The sequence below is a fragment of the Alosa sapidissima genome, chromosome 23 (genome assembly GCF_018492685.1).
Source record: "Alosa sapidissima isolate fAloSap1 chromosome 23, fAloSap1.pri, whole genome shotgun sequence".
Taxonomy (NCBI): domain Eukaryota; kingdom Metazoa; phylum Chordata; class Actinopteri; order Clupeiformes; family Clupeidae; genus Alosa; species Alosa sapidissima.
Window position 1 is genome coordinate 13,697,766 of NC_055979.1, and position 21,223 is coordinate 13,718,988.

General features: G+C 39.8%; 1 protein-coding gene across 2 annotated transcripts; it reads right to left on the bottom strand.

Moving 5' to 3' along the window:
* Positions 1-4,769: 4,769 nt before the first annotated feature.
* LOC121698932 (PI-PLC X domain-containing protein 1-like) lies at positions 4,770-15,326 on the bottom strand. 2 transcript variants are annotated; one of them, XM_042081460.1, is made up of 8 exons: positions 15,313-15,326; positions 11,557-11,558; positions 9,703-9,831; positions 9,206-9,342; positions 8,536-8,664; positions 6,265-6,420; positions 5,728-5,917; positions 4,770-5,572 (listed from the first exon to the last, which is right to left on the bottom strand). In XM_042081460.1, the coding sequence occupies exons 3-8, from the start codon at positions 9,785-9,787 to the stop codon at positions 5,343-5,345; spliced, it is 927 nt and encodes a 308-aa protein (XP_041937394.1). In that variant the 5' UTR covers positions 9,788-9,831; positions 11,557-11,558; positions 15,313-15,326; the 3' UTR covers positions 4,770-5,342. The 2 variants fall into 2 exon arrangements, with proteins under 2 accessions (XP_041937394.1, XP_041937395.1); XM_042081461.1 differs by lacking the exons at positions 11,557-11,558; positions 15,313-15,326 and adding an exon at positions 10,182-10,596.
* Between the last annotated feature and the right edge of the window lie 5,897 nt (positions 15,327-21,223).

Below are 21,223 nucleotides of genomic sequence, written 5' to 3' on the forward strand. Positions count from 1 at the left end.
CGTGGAAAGTTAGGGACTGTGTGAAATTGTAAAATCCGAGTTCAGTGAACCGGTGTGGGATCCGCAAACTGGTCACATGGATTTATTCAAACTAAAATACACGTAGGCTTAAATGAGCCTTACAAAAACTTTAAACTGTATAGTTTAGACTATGTCTAGAATACTGCTTTCTCCGTTCTTCGTGAATATTTGTCCACCTGAAAAACCTTTTGAGAACAAAATAATAGGCTGCACTGCTGTATGGTTCTTTTAGACTGAGGTAGGCCTAGACTAAGTACAGTTACAGGCAGTGCAGTCAGTTAGGCTACAACAGAAGCAACAACAAATGGACATACGTGGATCACTCAAATATTCTGATATATAGGCTACACTAGTTGTTTAGGTAGTTTACTGAAATTTGAAACACATCAATGGTAGTCAATATAATGCTTTATTACACCCATAACTCATATTTAATCTCTCACTGGGTTGGTGATAAGATGTTTTTTTTTTTCTTCTCAAAGCCTGCTTTCAGCTTTATTCCAATGTTAACACAGAGTAGCCTACATTTTGTGGATACTCATGCAAACACTCAAGTCCTGGAATGACCCATCACACACAGTTTTAGGTGTTTCCTGTTCAAGGCTGACCACATGACTCCTCAGTCAGTATGACATCTGTCAAACTAGATGTACCGCATAGCGGTACAAAATATGACCGCCGCTCAGTCCTGTACATTCGTTCCGCGAAAAGAAATCACACTTCAATTTGTCTCCATATTTTACTCCATCCCCCACTCTTGAAACTTTTGTGTAGGCCTATGCTTGTTTGGCATGCCTGAGTGTGTGTGTATGTGTGCGGCTGCACAGAAAGTAGCCTACTGGTGCTGAAAAGGTGAATAGATTGTAGAATAGCCAAAGAAGATGTAGCATTGTTATAAAACCTCAGTTCATCCATTGCAACTGGATTGATGAAAGGTCACTTACACCTGTAGGCTACATTGTATTTGGGAAAAGCAAAAGGTATCAGCATAATGTTATTTATTTATTTATTTATTTATTTATAAACAAAAACATCTCTGTCAGTTCCATGCCGTTTTCAACAGCTATCAAAAACAAAGGTCATTTTTGGATGGATTTTTTGTGAATGTTTCTTCTTCCTACATACGATTTTAGTCATCTTTAGTTCATGTGATACTTTATTGTCAAAGCACAAATTAAGTAACAGTAGTCTGAAACGTTATTGTTAATGCACAAATTAAGTAACAGTAGTCTGATTTACATCTAACCAGTGGTGCAAATAACTGACATGTAATAATACAATAACTGACGCTAGACTGTTCATACACATCTTAACGGGCCAAAGTTGAAGAGCTGTTGTCCGTTATTGTTCGTGCAAATATGGGCTGATTCATGTTCCCTTGCATTGTGTAACTGAGGTCCATGGCTAGTCTGGCTTTCACCAGACCAAGCTCAATCTTTTAAGAAATCAAAAAATAAATAGCGGGCAGATCAGGCTGGGTTCACCCAGCCTAGTCCATAGGCACCCGATATTGTTTAATTTTCCGATTGAGATATCCACGCTCTGGCTATTCTAAATGCAAAAATGCATCAGGGAGTTATGACAAAACTGTAACTAACAAACTAGATCCTAATAGAAAGCTGTTAGCTTCCCTAAGCTACAGGTAGGCTTATAAGGTAGCCTAGGCCTATTTACAACATAAATTGTCAATAGGCTGCGACACAAATAAAATCTCCTTTGAAAACCAATGGCTCACGCCTTACAATATATCAAGCGGACTTAAACTGCCATATCGTGGCGAAAAGTTGTAATAAAATTCACGCAGCTCCATGAGTCAAGGAAAGCGCGAATGAAGTAGCCACTTCTAAATGGGACCCACTACACAGTAGCTTAAGGTGTGTTGCTAAAGCAGCCATAATGAAATGAAGGTGTCATTGTTTGGATACTTCACACACACGTGCTTTTTAATTTCACAGACTACAACTACCAAGCTGGAATCAAAGCACATCGATTCCCCTCTCACACCCTACACGTACACGCACTTAAAACAAAAGTCTCAGGCATAGGCAAAACTGTATCAGACCGGTGTAACGTTGGTAAAGCAACAAATGATAGTCGAAAGATACAATTACAGTGCTGCTATCAATTTGTATAAGCGCATTTATAGTTTTCTACAAATGCAATCAATCAAATTGGCCTCCACCACTCAACCAACGCTAACGGTAACATTACCTAGGTCCTTATTGATATTATAAGATTAACGTACCTGCAGTAAAAACCAAGCATGTCCGATAAACATCCTCAGATTTATTTCGGCTTCAAGAAGAAATGGGAATTACATTTCATGTGAACATCGTCCTATCCTTATTAGACGTTCTCTGCGGTAAACTACAGTCCTTGTAGAAGCGTCTTGTTTTTCCAACCTACTTTTAACTTCCAACAAAATTACGTCTCACTGCAACAATGCGCCATCTAGTGGACAAACGACTACTTATCGCCAATACTGGAAATGCAGCCATGATGATGATGATGAATATTTATTTTGGCTTTCTTTTAATCCTACTGAATTTGTAATTATGTATCGGCCGTTCTAATACCGACAATATGTGTGTGCCTGTGTGTGTGTGCATGTGTATATGTGTGCACCGCCATCTACAGGCCAATGAGTGTGCAGTCACTAAATGTACACATAACCTAATTTTTTTAGACCCCCCCATGGATGAAATTCTACGAAACCCCCGCATACCCCCAGAGAATGCCAGGTCAATCATACACATACAATTTGGTGCAGTTCTGAACATCTTAACTGAAGATAGGGGCGATTAAAGCAGAATAATATTGCATTTTCATTTTTTACAGGGGGGTGCAAATCACAAATAGGTGATTATGGTCCAGGTTGATGTGGGCCCTTGAGACCAACATACCATAAAAGATTCTTCATCCTCAGTGCCATGGTTCAGGTAGTTATTTAGGAAAAACTGCTTTTTTTTGCGGTTCGGGGGGCCCAGCACGGGGGGGGGGGGGGGGGAGTGGCCCCCGGGGACGAAACAAAATTTTTCCGTAAAAGTCTAGTGGGGCTACATACCCACCAAATTTCATGTGCCCCGGTGGTTCGGTGTCCCGGGTATCGTTGACCAAAAAATCAGGAAGTAGATGACGGAAAAAAAAAAAAAAACTTCAACTTCTGACAATCCCTATTTGACCGCTTCGCTAGCTTCGCTAGCGGCGGTCATAATCATATCCCAGGGATAAAGATGTGGTATAAAATTTAAAATAAAAGGTTTTGAAGAAAATATTTTAAATCAATACATAAATAGAATCGCTCAAGTAGATTACTGAGCATTGCTAGTCACTTCTGTGGCTCTGTGAGATGTTGTTTGGTAAAAGGTCTCGTGAACAGTTATAACTTCCTATCAGGCTCTACCAACCCACCATGACTGATTTACGGGTCACCACAGTGAAGGAAGCAAGAACAAGATTTTTACAATATTGACTGACTTAGAATGTAAGGAGAAACAAGTAAAACTAGATGTACCGCAAAGTGGTATAACATAGGACCGTCACTCAGTCCTGCAAAAATAAATTACGCTTGTCAATTTGTCTCCATCCCCTACTCTGCAATTTTTGTGTATAAGTGTGTGCATGTTTGCTTTTGTATATATGTGTGTGTGCATGCGTGTACGTGTTTGTGTGTGTGTGTGTGCGTGTGAGTCTGTGCGTGTGTGCCTGTGTGTGTGTGCATGTCTACTATGTGTGTTTGTGTGTGCGAGTGTGTGATTGTGTGCGTACCTGTGTGTGTGAGTCTATGTGTACGTGTGTGTGTGTGTGCATGTGCATGCACATGCATGTCTACTGTGTGGTGTATGTGTGTGCATGTTTATGTGTGTGTGTGTTTATGTGTGTGTGCATGCATGTGTGTGTGTGATTGTGTGCATACCTGTGTGTGTGTGTATGTGTGTCTGTGCTAGGTTTTAGTAAAGCATGGTTAGTGGAATACCTGTTCCATATGGTCTCGCGTGCAAGCAGATTCTTTCAAATGTGCCGGTGCCAGTGACCATCAACATACCGATGCACTGTTTGAAGTCGCGGTGCTTGCTGTTAAAGGGAATGACTGATGTCACTCTCATTGGTTTAAAGGATGTTACACCCAAAACACACCCATGACTGATTAAGAAACATAAGGCCCATCTTCTTGCGCCGGACTTTTGATAACATTTCATAACTAAACCACACCTAATGTGAACTGGACAAACAATTTGACAATTTGTTTAAACTTTTCGCTAGTGACCATGCATTTTAAACTGTCAAAATGTGTGTGTGTGTGTGTGCATGTGTGTGTTTGCATGTGTTTATGATTGTGTGTGTGTGCGTGCGTAGTGTACAGTTATTAAATGTCCACATAGCCTATATTAATTTATTGTATGGTCCCTCATGAATGGAATTCCACAAAACTTGGCATGCATTCAGAGGGTGTCATAATTATCCTTAAAAAAAAATACAATGCTTTGTTTTTGCTTTTTCATGTTTAATTAGGTGGCATAAATGAATTTATTGTATGGCCCCCCATGAATGGAATTCCATGATACAGTATGCATAGACAAACAGAAAACAACTCTCTGATGAAAGTTATCATGGTGTTTCTAGCTATTCCAATTTACAAAACTTGTCCCTAGAAGGGCTTTTATGACTACGCAATAAAAGAGATAGATAGCAATAAAGTATACTTTAAAGAGATAGATAGCAATAAAGTATACTTTAAAGAGATAGATAGCAATAAAGTATACTTTAAAGAGGTATAAAAGAACAAAGGAAAGAAAAGAAAGATGCAATGCAAATGGTTAAACACAGAGGACTAGGCATGAGTACAAGATTGTTGCGGAATTACCATGATTTGGTGATATCCAGAATTATACATACTTTACCTCTGACACTTCGATGAGCTCACTTACATTCAAGGGTTGTGTTGCAGCTGATTTATTAATGGAAAAACATAATTGTTTTTTAGTGTTTAAACACTAGGTGTTTAGTGTTGATTCAAGCCAAGTAGTTTTTAGTTTTTAGTTTTTAGTATTTAGTTTGTCTACAACAAAATTGTAGGTATATTACCAGATGCATACAGCACATCTGTATCATCAGCATACATCTGGAGACCAACTGTACATCAGGGCATATGTCTGACAAGTCATTAATATACGGAATGAAAGGTACAGGACCCAGTATACGGAACAGTACCCTCCGGAACAGTACCCTCCCTGTCCCCTATTCCCTTTTAGAAGTGTCTCTTATCAGGTTTTTAAATTATTTTATCTTTCCTGCTTAAGTGAATGAATTAAATGACTTGATCATTTTTTCCGATTGATCTCAATGACAAGCTGGACAAATTGATTAACACCCACAAAATCAGCAGCGATAATGTTGATGCATCCTTTGCCTTGACCACAGTGTTGCCTTTTGACCCAGGCTAGTAACTCTGGATAAGCAGCAAGAGTCATTTCCTTTATGGATGACAATACGTTTGCCGCCACATAGTCTGAATTTGGAGTGAGGTTCAGACCTGACATGAAGAAGGTATCTAGGATCCAGCAGGCCGGTAAACAGACAGACAAACAGGCAAACATAAATTAACTTTCAATTCTACACACAACAATAGGTAGCAAACAATTACAACAACAACAACAACAATAATAATAATAATAATAATAATAATAATAATAGTAATAGACTTGCCATCTTGTCCTTTGCCCTTCAAGCGGTCATCCAAGTATTGTATAACCTTACTTGCTGATGTCCTGTCTTGGTCAGACCACCAGTAGTCAATCTCTGGCCACAGCTCCTGGTGGCCAGAAGCTGCTGAATGGGCGTAGGAAAGGATCACTTGATATCCATGATCCCAGCAGTGCTGAAGAGAGGGGCGCGCCTGGAGGAAACAAGCAGATAAGCATAAGAAACACTCTTAAAACGAATGTGTTGAAAAAACACACTTGCGTTCTTTTTTTAACACATCTCTGTGTCCAGATAGGGACAACACAGTTTGTGTTGTTCTCTTTATTTATTTGTTACACAATATGTGTTGAAAATAACACAACTTGCTTGCAGGACTACACAACTGAAAACAACAAGGAATGTCCTCGCAAAACAATCTTTTCCTCAACCATAAATGGACCTACAGTATGCTACTGCAGCAATGCAAGTATACAAAACAATTTACTTAAAATTGATTCACTTATTATTATTGCAGAAAAATGTCAAATGAGATGCATAAACCATTTTAGGGCAGAGTTTCTTCCCAAAGAGCTGGATCAGTTGGGCAATGAAACTCTGATGATCACTGACATCCACACCATCGAATGTTGAGCAGGCGAGAATGATAACCTCCTTTGGGTGGCCTGCCAACCACTGATGAACTTTGTTGAAGGTTTCCTATGGGAGCATGAGAATCCAAGGTAAATACATATCTGTATAAGCCTGCCCTGAATATGGAGCGCATACATTTTTCTGACATACTGTATGTCATATATGTAATATATGTAATACAGGTCTGGAAAAATGTAAAAGACCACTGCACATCTTTCTGATGTAATCTTATGGTTGCTGAGTAACATTCGAATGAGGTGATGAGGTGGTTGGAGTGTTTTATACATTTCTAAAAAATAAATGACTGAAATGACTGAAAACATAACAAAATGTGGAAAACTTGAAAGGGTCTGAAAACTTTCCGGTTCCGTTTTTTTGGGGAGATTAGTAAAAAGTGCATTGCAGTAGTCTAACCTGTTAGTGATAAAGGCATGGATTAGTTTTTCTGCAGTTTTGCAATGTTTTTCAGGTGGAAATAGGCTGTCTGAGTAACTTTACTGATATGGGGCTTCAAGCTTAACTCTGCATCTATATAAGTATAAGTATAAGTATAAGTATAAGTATAAGTATATATACTCTTTTGATCCTGTGAGGGAAATTTGGTCTGTATTTATCCCAATCTGTGAATTAGTGAAACACACTCAGCACACAGTGAAGTGAAGCACACACTAATCCCGGTGCAGTGAGCTGCCTGCATCAACAGCGGCGCTCGGGGAGCAGTGAGGGGTTAGGTGCCTTGCTCAAGGGAACTTCAGCCGTTCCTAATGGTTGGGGTTACAAGTCCGAAGTGCTATCCAGTAGGCCACAGCTGCCCCCATCTAAGATGACACCTAGGCTTGTTACTTTTGTTTTGACCTGGTGTGCCAGGTTCCCAAGATTACTAAGAACAATTGTCTCGCTTTGATTTTTGGTCCAACCAAAAGTACCTCTGTTTTGTCATCATTTAGTTTAAATTTGTTTTTGCTCATCCACTGATTAATGGAGGTTAAGCATGTGATAAGGGAGCAAAGGCCATATGGGTTAGTTGGCTCCACAGAAATATATAATTGGGATTCATCTGCGTAGCTGTGAAAGTTTACAATATGCTGACTTATGATGTTTCCTAACGGAAGTATAGGGAAAAGAGCAGAGGACCAAGGCAGCTCCCCTGGGCCACACCGAAAGGCAAGTCATGTTTTACAGACACATGATCTCCTAGACTAACTAAATATCTGCCAGTTATGTAGGTTTGAAACCAGTTTAAAACATTGTCAGAGAGACCTTCGCAGGGCGGTGAATTAGAATGTTATGATCAATGGTGTCGAATGCCGCGCTCAAATATAGAAGAATAAGGATTGAGACTTTGTTTAAGTCAGTGGCCAGTCTGAGATCATTGATTATTTTTACTAGGGCCGTTTCTGTGCTGTGTTTTGATCTAAAACCTGATTGGAATTGTTTACAAGGATACTGTTTACATTGAGGGAGGTATTTAGGGAGGCTGTACTATAAGTTATTACATTATGTTACCAATAGCCTCCCTTAAAGAAACTACTTTTTTTGAAGAAGTCTGCAAATTCTTTGCATCTTAGAGAGGATGCCTGACTGAGTGTGTCAAAAGGTGTTTGATGCAGTAGCCTGTCAATGGTGGATAACAACATCCTAGAGTTTCCACTATTTTCAGCAATTACCTTAGAGAAGTGGATCATTCTCTCTTTCCAAATAGCTCTATTATAATTTTATATTTTTTCTTTTAAAATGGCACGGTGAACCTGTAACTTAGTTTTTCTCCATGTTCTCTCAACTTTTCTACAGGATCTTTTTAAGTCAGAGTGAGGGCGATATACTCAAAGGAAGCAAAATCACCAAAATTGGCTCTAGTGCAAGTATATTTGTTTGAGAGAATGGTGGCAATTCCAGCCCCTTGTTTACCCTGGGGGACAGGTTTCAGCAAGAACATTTTCACTGTCTGAAGTTAGCCAGGTTTCAACAAGATGCTGACAAATCCTGATAGATTTTTCATTCATTATTTTAGGGAGACTAACTCAATCAGACGCAACTGGACACTGAACTCATCAGGTGATAAACAGACAGTTCAATGCACCGATTCTCCTTAACTTGTTCATTGAGTGGTTCACGACATTATATTTGTCTCAGTTTGAAAGAACAAGGCAACAGAGTGTGTGTGTTTGTTAAGACCCTTACCTCCACAGTAACTGTAGTGTAGAGTGCATGGGCAAAGTACAAGATGTGAGTGACATCATTTGGCTTACAAGCAATTCTCAAATCAAAATACCGAACACCTGCATCCAGCTGCTGAATGATATTTAGTTCCTAGAAAACAACAAGAACAGTGTCACACATCTACAAACACACACACAAAAACGTTAACTTGAAGCACCACTGAATGCACTACATCAAGTCACATCTCACCCTTTTGTTCTCCTGAAGAAATGTGTTGGTTAGAATTGACTCAGTCCTCAGTGACTATACAGTCTATAAATCTATAGGTGTGTTAAGTAAGAAGACTGTGGGCCCTAATTTGAAGTAAAAAGTGAAAAGTATAAACCAAAGCTAATTTAATAATTGGACAAAATCAGTTTGCTAATGTGACACCAGGAGCAAGACCTTAACCACACACATTGATGAGTCAGCTAGTTCATGCACGAGAACTTCTTTGCTTGTTGATAGAGTTTTCACTTTACTTGCGATTTACATTAAATTAGGGCCCTATGTGTGAATAGTTTTGTTTGAGAGCACACACTGAACAGTTGGAGCACCAATAGGAGCAGTTAGCTGAATTTGGCTGAAAAGGAACGGGATTAGAGTTGTGGATTACACCTTTAGGTAAATCTGTACTGAAGTAATTCTGTACCTGTGTTGTGGCCCATCTCTCGACAATGTCATCGACAAAATGACCGAAGACTTTTTTTAGGATCTTCAGCAATTCGGATGCATTGGGCTCCAAATCCGACGAGCCATCCAGACAGTAGGTCATGGTGTGATGACTTCCTGGAAATGTAAAGCATGTACAGATATGTTTAACGAACAAACTATCAAAGTTTGTATTTGTAAACAAACAAACAAACAAACAAACAAGCAAACAAAAATGTAGCCTATTTCTTCCTTGCATTATATAACAAATGATCATTCATTCATTTCCAATTATACATGCAGTACCTATAATCCCTATTTGTATTATATGCAGGAAGAAGAAAAATTCAAACTCTCTCCCACAAAATTGCCTTGCTAGGACACAAGATGCAGCATTAACTTCAGAATGCCATGGTAGTTAAGGGCTGAACACAACTGGTTGTTTGTGTCTCAAGACGATGTTGAAAGCCACTATCTGCTGAGGAAACCTGTACTCACCAGGTATGGCGAGGTCCCGTAGGGGAACTGAATGGAGCTCAGTAGGCAGCTGGGACATCCAGTCGGGCAGATCAAGCTTTTCCATTTTTATTCATCAAAACCACACAACTGCAGTTTGTTTGATATCACCTGGAATGCCCAGTGAAAAATGAAAATGTGTAAAAATCAAGATGAACTACAGGGTTGATTCAGTCAAAGTGCAAAGCCCTATTCAATAAATTCAGATATTTCAACACTATTTTGATTTGTTCCAGCATTTTGGAGCAACTATGTATTATCCTACATGAAATGGCAATAATGCAATAAACATATCATAAAATAATTATATTCAGATACAATTTGATGGAAACAACAAAAAGAGAAGAAAAGCTATCAAAGAGAAAATAAGATCTACTTTATAAAATAATATTTACTTTATCAATAGCTGGACTTACATTTATAAAAGGCTAGAATGTTTTTTGTCTAAAGTAATGTCTTACCATATAGTTTTGTGAAATCGATGTTTGTATGCACGGCTCTTGTCCAACCAGTTTCAGGTCAGTGTGAGAAATCTGACCACGGTTTTAAACCAAACCTAGGAATAGGCTCCAGGAAAGTTATAGATGCATACATGCAAATGCGTGCAGGTATGCAAAAGGAAGAGACTCTGCTCACTCCTGCTTGGTTCAGGGGCGTGTCTATGGGAGGAGCTGGGGTGGGCAGTACCCCCCCCCCCCCAAGAAATTATATCCGACAGGCGACAAATGACAAATGTGTTGAACTGCTCACAAAGTACACATAGAGTCCTACTGTTCACTGGGTGTTTAGTATCACTATCACTGAGTAATCATTCGGTTGTTTTTTGTCTTTTAATTATTACTTTTTAAACACTTTTATTGCCCTTTTAGTTACTATTACCTTGTGTGTTTTATGTTTTCTTTTTAATTCTTTACTTCTTAAACTATTCTTTGACTATTCTATGCTTCTACTAGCTATTACTGTTTGCTTTTGTTTTGCCTGTGTATGAAATGTGCTATATTAAAAAACTTGTCACGCCGATACCACACGCATATCACATATGAAAGAGCAAGACCTAAGGTTTCCAATGCTATTAGATACTAGTTGCTGATAAATGGTCAATTACTAGTAAACTAGTAGTTAGTAGTTGCTGATAAACGGTTTGCGAGAAAATTAGCGTTGAATTTACTTTATATTTAATCATATTCTGCACACTCTGCGTCCATCTCCACACTCCATAATCTCGGTGGAATATCTCACAAACTCTACACTCAACACATGGCAAAGCATATATCAAAATAAAAGGCAGACCTTACTGAATACTTGACTTCGGTATTGTGACAACACTACATATTCTTATCATGTATTTTAAATTGGCTGACTCTCCAAAAACAGATGCATGAGATAACTGAGAGCTAGATAAATAGCTAGCTAGATAGATACAGTACAGGCCAAAAGTTTGGACACACCTTCTCATTTCAATGCATTTTCTTTATTTTCATGACTATTTACATTGTAGATTCTCACTGAAGGCATCAAAACTATGAATGAATGCAAAGTTATTTGACCCACAGATGAATATTTGTCAAGTTATGGCTTGCAATATGGTATTACATTAAAACAAAATAGCAACTTTGAAGAAACTAGAATATAAGACATGTTTTCAGTTATTTCACACTTTTTTGTTAAGTACATAATTCCACATGTGTTCATTAATAGTTTTGATGAATCTAACACATTGAATGAGAAGGTGTGTCCAAACTTTTGGCCTGTACTGCAGATAGTTGTTCTATAGGCTACATATTTCTGTAAATAATTATTATTGTAATGGATCTGAGTTGTATCGGTCTACAACACCACTATAATACTGTGAAAACCTACATATTGTTTATTCACCTCGTTTATATATGTAGGTTAGGGGCCTGTGTATTTGCCAAGGGGTCTGCTCTAAAAGATTGTGCTGTATACTTTTTGCGCCCATTTACCGAATTTTTGTTGCCCCCCAAATAAGCAAAATGCCCACCCAAAGGTGGCATCCTAACCCCTCTGATTTCTAAATGAAGACACAATAATATTAACGTGTCATGGCTAGTATTTAGGCATATAAAATTCCATGAATCTACTATTAGATTAGCTTAATGTAGTCTCACAGGCATGAAATACACAGATCATCTGTACATTTTAAACAAATGCTTTATTTAAGCTTCATTGTGTTGTATTATAAGTAATATGGTAATAGGTGTCACCTGCTCTTCTGGAGAAAGGTGCCATGCAATCTGTGATTATTTAAAACCAATGTTGTTGGTATTGTGCTAAGGCATCTCTTACATTAAATTACACTATGTGTTAAAACCTTTCATGGCTTAGAAACATGTTTGAGCCATCCAGACAGGTCCAAGGGACACTGTTTCAAAGGCTTTATCCTTTTATCCTTTTATTAAGGACTTCTACAGCCTCTGGGGGAGATGATATTCAGTCTCAGTTAAGAGAGCTTAGAGATAAACATGAACAAGCCATGGCTACCATTGAAAGTCTGAGGGGTGAGGCCAGTTGGTCTTATGTCTATATATTCCCAGAGAGCAGCATATCACTCCTTTTAGTGGTGATTTTGAGAAAGATGGGGTGATTTTGAGAAAGATGCAGACTAGGCCTACAACATGTGAAGCAATAACACTATAGCTCGTATGTAGATCACATAGATTGCAATGATGTGTATGTTATATGCTTTAGTTTACTGAGATTGGATTTTGTTGCTTTGGTTAATCAATATCGGTTAATGCTTTACTACACCCAGAACTCATATAATGAATCTTTGCCACTGGGTTGGTGATTAGATGCCCCCCCCCTTACTCAAAGCCTGCTTTATCAGCTGTAGGCTACATTTTGTGGATATAATACTCATGTAAACATTCAAGTCCTGGAATGACCTCAGTATCACACACAGCATCAGATGTTTCCTGTTCAAGACTGAAAGACAGGCCACACAGTATGACTATGACTCCTCATTCAGTATGACATCTGTCAAATTCCCAGGAATATAATATGTGGTATAGAATTGAAAATAAAAAGTTTTGAAGAAAATACATTTTAAATCACTACATAAATATAATTGCTCAAGTAGATCAAAGAGTTTGCAAATCACTTCTGTGAGATGTTGTTTGGTAAAAGGTCTCGTAAACGTCTAGTTATAACTTCTTATCAGCCCCAACCAACCCACACTGACTGATATCAGGGTCACCAGAGTAAAAAAAGTGGGAACAAGATTTTTGCAAAATAGACTATGACTCAGGCAGTAAGGGGAAACACGTAAAATGACTTCCACAAGCTAGTTTCATCAACATTAAACATTATAAGGACTTCAAAATAAAAAAAAACAGACCACATAAATTATAAAAAGGGCAAAGCTAAAGGAAACTATATAAATAAAACATATTATTATTATTATGACCGCCGCTAGCGAAGCGGTCGTATTATGATTGTCAGTTTTTTTTTTTCCCGTTATCTACTTCCTGAATTTTTGGTCAACGATACCCGGGACACCGAAACACCGGTGCACATGAAATTTGGTGGGTATGTAGCCCCACTAGACTTTTACAGAAAAATTTTGTTTCGTCCCCGGCGGCCACAACCCCCCTCCCCCGTGCTGGGCCCCCTGAACCGCAAAAAAAGCAGTTTTTCCTAAATAACTACCTGAACCATGGCACTGAGGATGAAGAATCTTTTATGGTATGTTGGTCTCAAGGGCCCACATCAACCTGGCCCATAATCACTCATTTGTGATTTGCACCCCCCCCCCAGTAAAAAATGAAAATGCAATATCATTCTGCTTTAATCACCCCTATCTTCAGTTAAGATGTTCAAAACTACACCAAATTTTATGTGTATGATTGACCTGGCATTCTCTGGGGGTATGCCAAGTTTCGTAGAATTTCATCCATGGGGGGGTCTAAAAAAATTTAGGTTATGTGTACATTTAGTGACTGTAAACTCATTGGCCTGTAGATGGCGGTGCACACATATACAAATGCACACACACACACAGGCACGCACATACTATCGGTATTAGAATGGCCGATACATAATTACAAATTCAGTAGGATTAAAAGAAAGCCAAATATTCATCATCATCATCATGGCTGCATTTCCAGTATTGGCGATATGTAGTCGTTTGTCCACTAGATGGCGCATCGTTGCAGTGAGACGTAATTTTGTTGGAAGTTAAAAGTGGGTTGGAAAAACAATAGACGCTAAAAAGGACTGTAGTTTACCGCAGAGAACGTCTAATAAGGATAGGACGATGTTCACATGAAATGTAATTCCCATTTCTTCTTGAAGCCGAAATAAATCTGAGAATGTTTATCGGACATGCTTGGTTTTTACTGCAGGTGCGTTAATCTTATAATATCAATAAGGACCTAGGTACAATAATGTTACCGTTAGCGTTGGTTGAGTGATGGAGGCCAATTTGATTGATTGCATTTGTAGAAAACTATAAATGCGGTTATGCCAAGCAAATTGATAGCAGCACTGTACCCAGTAAACAAAATAAAGTCCTGGCGATGTCCCCTAAAGGTCCCCTGGCGAACGTCACCTCCTCGACATTGTGTAGGGTTCCCTTTACGTCCCGCGGAGACTTTGAGAGGACGTCCTGTAATGGTCACCGGGACGTTATGCGCGCAACGTTTATATTTCCGCGATGGTAAAAAAAAAAAAAAAAAACATGAAGCGTGATTTGGTATGGTATTACATCCTGTAAGTCTCAGTGTTGCTAGGAGAGAGGTAGACGGAACATGACAGCCTGATATCACCAAACGGCGTAGAATGACACGCCAATTTCTTATGTCATTTCGCGTGTCATTTCACGCCTTTTAGTCCCAATTGATTTGTGCCAGCAGAAAGGGAGCGTGTAATCTTACGCGCAATGGGGATTTTTTCCGGGCTTTTTCGACAAATACGAAGACCTACGAAGGTTGGTTGCTCTCAGAGCGCTGTTTTGATCAATGAAATTTGACAAAAGGGGGTCACACAGAAAACTGCTTTGCCACCTTTTAAAACAAATTGTAAAACAAATATAACTTAAATACTGCCAATTCTACTCCATTAACACCTGTAGAAAATGAATCAAACAGGTGAATAGCGTGTGATAGGCCTATAAACTTTCGTTTGCATTAAAGTTTAGTCCATCAGATTAATTTAGCTAGAATAGAATAAATGAGTAGCCTTATACACTCGACTGACTTTTCAAGTCGTTAGTGTAAGCCTATGCAATCAATGATGTGATCGATTATACATGTCTTGTGTACAGTAGGCTACAATTCGCGCGGGAATGCGTCATTGAGTGCAACAATTTTCATTGCGTTTGTCATCCCGGTAAGTCGCATTTATTTAGCCTACTCTTAGTCCAGTGTATGCATGGGAAATATGACAAATTAGCATGACTAATGGCATATAATAAACTTCTAACCTTAATCGTAAATGTTATTAATGCTATGGACTGACAGTCTACATTTCTTTGTCTATGTCAGGCCGCTTTTTGTTATGAAACCGACTTCGATCTGTTTTATTATCCTCTTTGTAGACTAGGCTACTTATTTGACTTACTTATTTTCTTACAATAGCCTAGGCTACTAATATACTGTAATGACATTGCATTGTCAGTTTTAAGAGGAGAAATGTTTGATCAGGTGTGCCCAATTTTGCCGCTGGAATTTTTGTCCTGGCGGCTTTTTAGTGGTTACAGTTCATCATCTGACCACAGTTTTAGAGCAATTGGGATTAGGCGCTGTGGAGCTCTTGTCAGCAGACATCAACAGGCCCATACAACGTTATATGAGGTGGCATGGCATAAAATAGGCTAGCACACCACTTTTAAAGCAATTTTGCATGTAGCCTGGATCACCATGGATTGCTGTATGGGGCATACTTACCTAATTATGATAGATTTCAATTTACTGTTAAGTGACAAAACATTGGGAGAACGCAGACAAACCTGTTATGGAATGGTTTGCTCTTTGTGGGGAAGAATGTGGGTAAGCCTACTCCTGGTTTAGACCTACTGAAGCATTAAACTGCTGTTGTCAACTGTCCCATGCCAAATCACCTGTTGTCCCGCAAGACTGTCCTGTGCCATTTGCCCACCTGTGGCACAGGACTGTGGCGTTTGACAGACAGCAAGTGGCCGAAAGGTGGCATGAGACAGTAAGCAAGTGGTGCGCACCACCAACAATTACAGTACAGTTTTTACTCCTATTGATATTGTGTTATTGAATGAAGTCATAGGGCAAACTACATACATAGGCCCGCCATAAGCAAATTTGTATGAATATAGATTACAGTTTTTCTCAGTCGCTTTGGTGCTTTTCTCACATCAACTATTAACATTTGCACAGCAGTTAGTGCATTTCTCAAAACAATTAGTGCAAACTGCAAAACCTAGTGGATAACCTGCAAAAGCACATCACTTGCTCAAAATTGATAGTCCATTCCTCAAAAGCAAGTAATTATGTAATTGAAACTGCCAGTGTCATCAAAATGAGAAGTCTTGACACCATCGTTTATGAACAAGATAGTCAAATGGCTTTGTCATGTTTTCATTATGGCAGTTTATTCTCTCAGTGTTGTCCCATGCAAAAAAAAGGTCAGAACTCGGTGACACACTACCTGAACATGCTCAAGACAGCACTATACAGTATGTGTACAGCCATTTGAAAACTACAGTAAAGCTTTAAATTGCTGTAGTTAGGATAGTAAGTGAGTACAAGACACTGAATATGTACGTTTCACATTTTTACTGTATATGCTCTTTGCAATTCTACAGCATTGTGACAGAATTTGATAACAAGTTGACCAATTTTGTATGTAATGACTCAAGCAATGAAATGAAGACTATTAGTTTTATTGGGAACGATTATTCAGCATCCATAAGTATAGTTCATTTTGACTGACTTGACAAAGTAACTGATACATGTCGAAAAGCATTTGCAATTTGTTCAGAGGAAGGAGAAATTGCTACTATGATGTGCACAAATGATCTGAGAAAAGCACCAAAGCGACTGAGAAAAACTGTAATATTGGCCTATTGTTTTTCTTGAATGAACATGAACAATTTTTTCTTCTAACCAAATAATTCCCTTACTTTGCAGCATCCTCTCATCCTTCTTCACCACCTCACTACCTAACCCCCTCAAAACCTAACCCCCTCAAAACCTAGAGTCGACCTCTTTAAAAGTGACCCCAAAGGCTCTTTTAAGAGCCAACCTTCTATTTTCTATTCTTTCTGCTTTATTCTGTTCTCTGTCTCTGTCTCTCTCTGTCTCTCTCTCTCTCTCGCTCTCTCTCTTTGTCTGTCTGTCTGTCTGTCTGTCTCGCTCTGTGTGCCAGAGGTCAAATGGCGGGCACAACTGATACAAACATTTTAGAAGCTACATTGCTTCTAGGGAACAGTTTTATTGAGGGCATCCCAACTCCTGCTGCTGTACCTCGTCAGCGTCGGCGCAAGAGAAACCGCAAGGGGACACCCATATGCATTGGCCATCATGAAGGTTGGTTCCAGTATTTTAAGACTGCTCTTGTCTGTTAGTGTCTGTTAAACCATGCATCTTAAATGGACTCAAACCATATGCTTTAGAACATGTGTTTTATATCATTAAAATAAGGTATGCACATCCTCATACACAGCCCTGGCTCCATAAATGGAATATAATCAATGGGCTGACCACACAACACTAACACAAAATCTACGGGTGGCATTGTAATGTCACCCCCAGCACCCCCCACCCCCCCATACTGTTCTTTAATCACCACCATGGTGGCTACCAGATTATTAATCATTGCTACCACCTCTAAATTCAACACACTCAACATAGGCCTATTAACCAGATTACACTAACAAAAACACAGATACATTATAACCACAGAACAATAGCCTTCACAAAAAATACAATAAAAAAATCAGAAATATATTAAATAGGATATGACTGTTATTTACATGTGTTGCAGCAGAAGGAATGGCACCGACAACAGACCACTGGGACATTTCAAAGACCTCATTTGCAGGTATGAGCACATCTATACATGTGTACAATATGTTGTATAATTGTTGGCACTCACAATCCTACAATTTGTGTACAGTATTTTTGTTTGTTATCAAATACAATGCATTCAAAGACATGTACCTGCATTCTGTTCTTAAATCTGAAACTGAGATAAATGAGCACAAAATCACCATTGATCCACTATAATGTTCTTATAGATCTAATTGATCTACTGAGGATATCATCTTCTGTGTCCTGCATTCCACCATATGACATATTGATGGTGGGAGGCGAGTGTAAATAACCCCTCTGGTTGGGAGTGCACATCACTGAGGACCTGACCTGGACTACTCACATCCAACCTGAGAAGGGCAGACAATGGATGCACTACCTAGTACAGTGGTGGAAATTCAGGGTCTACCCAGTGAATAAAAAAAAAAAAAAAAACTTTTTATGCTGGGGCCAGAGAGAGGAAACAGCCCTATTCAAGACTGAGAAGCCCTACAGCAAGTGGTGCACTCAACTGAGCATCTCTAGAACTGCTCTTCCCCATTAGACAAACACCTCCAGATGCAAGAGCCTTACAAATCATGAAGAACCCATTCCAGAAAAATCCTGTACTGTCCTCTCAGATCAGACAGCACATTACAAGGACAGATCCTCACTGACCACAGTCATCTCAGCAACAGTCTCTCCACCCAGCATTGGGACCTGTACCAACAGAGACAGTTTCTATCCACAATCCATCAGGATGATGCATCCCCCCATCCCCCCCACCCCATACACACATCTCATTACACCCCACACACACACCAACCACCACCACACACACCATTACACCATACCTCCCAAACACCCCGCCCCCACATGCATGCACGCACACACACTCACACTCACACTGTAAACCCCCCCCCCCCTCCCCAAACATACACACAACATACTCCCTCCTCACACACACACACACCATTACAGCTCACACTTAAGAAACCCCCACCCCCCAATACATACACACCAATCCCCTCCTCACACACATCATTAACCCCTCCCCCACCACCACACGCACGTTGCACCTTACCCCTCAAACACAAACACCATACCCCCATACACACAAACACGAACACGCATGAACATGCACACATACTCGGGATCGAACACACAGATAGAATCACACACTCACATCATACACACGTGTGCACGCACACACAGACACATGCACACACAGACAAACACTCACACACACACATATAATCACACACTCACACTCTAGCACACAAACACACACATAGGTACCCCCCCCCCACCATACACACACCATTTCATCATCCCGCACCCTCCACCATACACACACAAACATGCATGAACATACACACACGCATAGAATCACAGACACACACACACACCCACACACACAGACACACATAGAAGCACCACCACCACCACACACACCGTTACACCATACCTCCCAAACACACACACCATAGCCCCCATACACACACAAACACAAACACACATGAACATAGATAGATATATACTCTATTGATCCCCAAGGGAAAATTCAACCCTGCTGAAAAAAACAGCTTGACTACCTAAAGGTGGTTTGCTGGTTGACCAGCTTGATGACCAGCTTGTTTTACCACCCTATGATGGTTGACCAGCTAGACCAGCAAATCTCTTGCTCACATCCTTAGCTGGTCATACCAGAATGTCCAGTTGGTGGCCCAACCAGCTACACCTGCAAAGACCAGCAAAAACTAACAAAACAACAGCAAAGACCAGCTAAAATCAGCTACCAGCATAAGCTGGTTTCTAGCTGTTTTTTTCAGCAGGGAAGTACTCGGGAACGAACACACGCGCGCGCACGCACACACGCACGCACACAAACACACGCATAGAAACACACACTCACATTGTAGCACACACACACACACACACACACACACACACACAGAAACACACACTCACATTGTAGCACACACACACACACACACACACACACATAGGAACCCCTCCCCCCACCCTCACCATACACACACACCATTACAACGCCGCTCGCTTTTGTGACTTGTATGTCAATACAAATGCTGCTATAACACCATAATTTCAGATAATAGGGTAATCTTTCGTGCTATTTGAGTTTTGTATAAAAGTAAGCAAATGTAAAGAAAGGAGAAAACAAAATACAATGAATGAATTCAGGTCAGGTCTAAGAGCTACTGACTGAAAGGACTTTTGGAACTGCAAATCCCTTTTTAAAGTAACTACAGTAAATTGCATCAGGTAAGTTACTTTTTGTGTTTGACCAGCCAATATGTCACTTATTTTACTCCTCCCCTGTTTGCATCCCTGAGAATGACAACACACTCAACATAAGGTTTTTAATCATATATTCTTGATTCATGTTTGTTAACATGATGTCTGATCAATGAATATTATTGCAAGTGGTTACATGTAAAGTAACTGTTTCTTATCCTTGTGATATTTACATTCCCTTTCTAAACAGATGCATTCCTTCAGGAGCTTAGAGAAGGACAGGAAGGAGAGGAAGCACATACAAGCACACCAACTGCAGCAAAAGACTGGGCCACCAGAAATGCCACCACTGCAGAAAGGTGGAAGGAGGCAAGACCTCAGCTACTTAACAATGCACTGGCATCAGAGGTCATTAAAAACTGGGATTGTTCCAGATGCCATCATAAAAAGGCAGTGGTGGAGTGTAAAGAATGTTTGCCTTTTTCATTTCTATGTGAGGACTGTGATGGTGCCATTCACAGTAAAATGGCACTCCATAATCGAAAATCATTCATCTTGGGTTTTTACAAACCCATCCCTCCTGAAGTTGTGGTGAAAAAGACAGATGTCGGCTACTGCCATGACCGCGAAGGTAAGCCCTAGGCTCTAGATCTAGATCTGCATCTCTCTGTCTGTCTATAAAAATAGATATATGGCAATGTAATTATTCGCTTGTACACTGTTCCCTCTCTTTAGACCGACTTTTACCTATGAGAGCGCCACCTCAGATCTGTGGCTGTTTACCATCAGCCACCAGTGTGGGTCCAGGAAAAAGAATAGTTTTTGTCAACATGAATGGTATGTATTTGGTCATGAATAAAAGAAAACCACAAAACAGTTACTATGTGTTAGTTCTGTTTTGGATGTTTTCACTCATGACTATGATTGTACTTTTTCACCAGGACGATATGATCTCTGCCCTCTGCCCTCCCACATATCAGCTGCAGCATCTGCTCTGCTCAGTGGTCTCCTGGGATAGCAGATGTCCAGAACAGTGGCTACTGGCCGCTTACAGCGACTGTGGCCACTGGCACAATTTTCGATGCTGACGTATTTTATGCTCTCCAGGAGCTGAAGACTGCTGCACCTGGCAGTTCGAGGCTGGCATTTTGTCGTCTGCTAGACCAAAAGACCATCTGCCATGGGAGAGTGAGAAAATTAGATGATCTAAAATGAATCAGTGGCATAGAATCAATATTCAA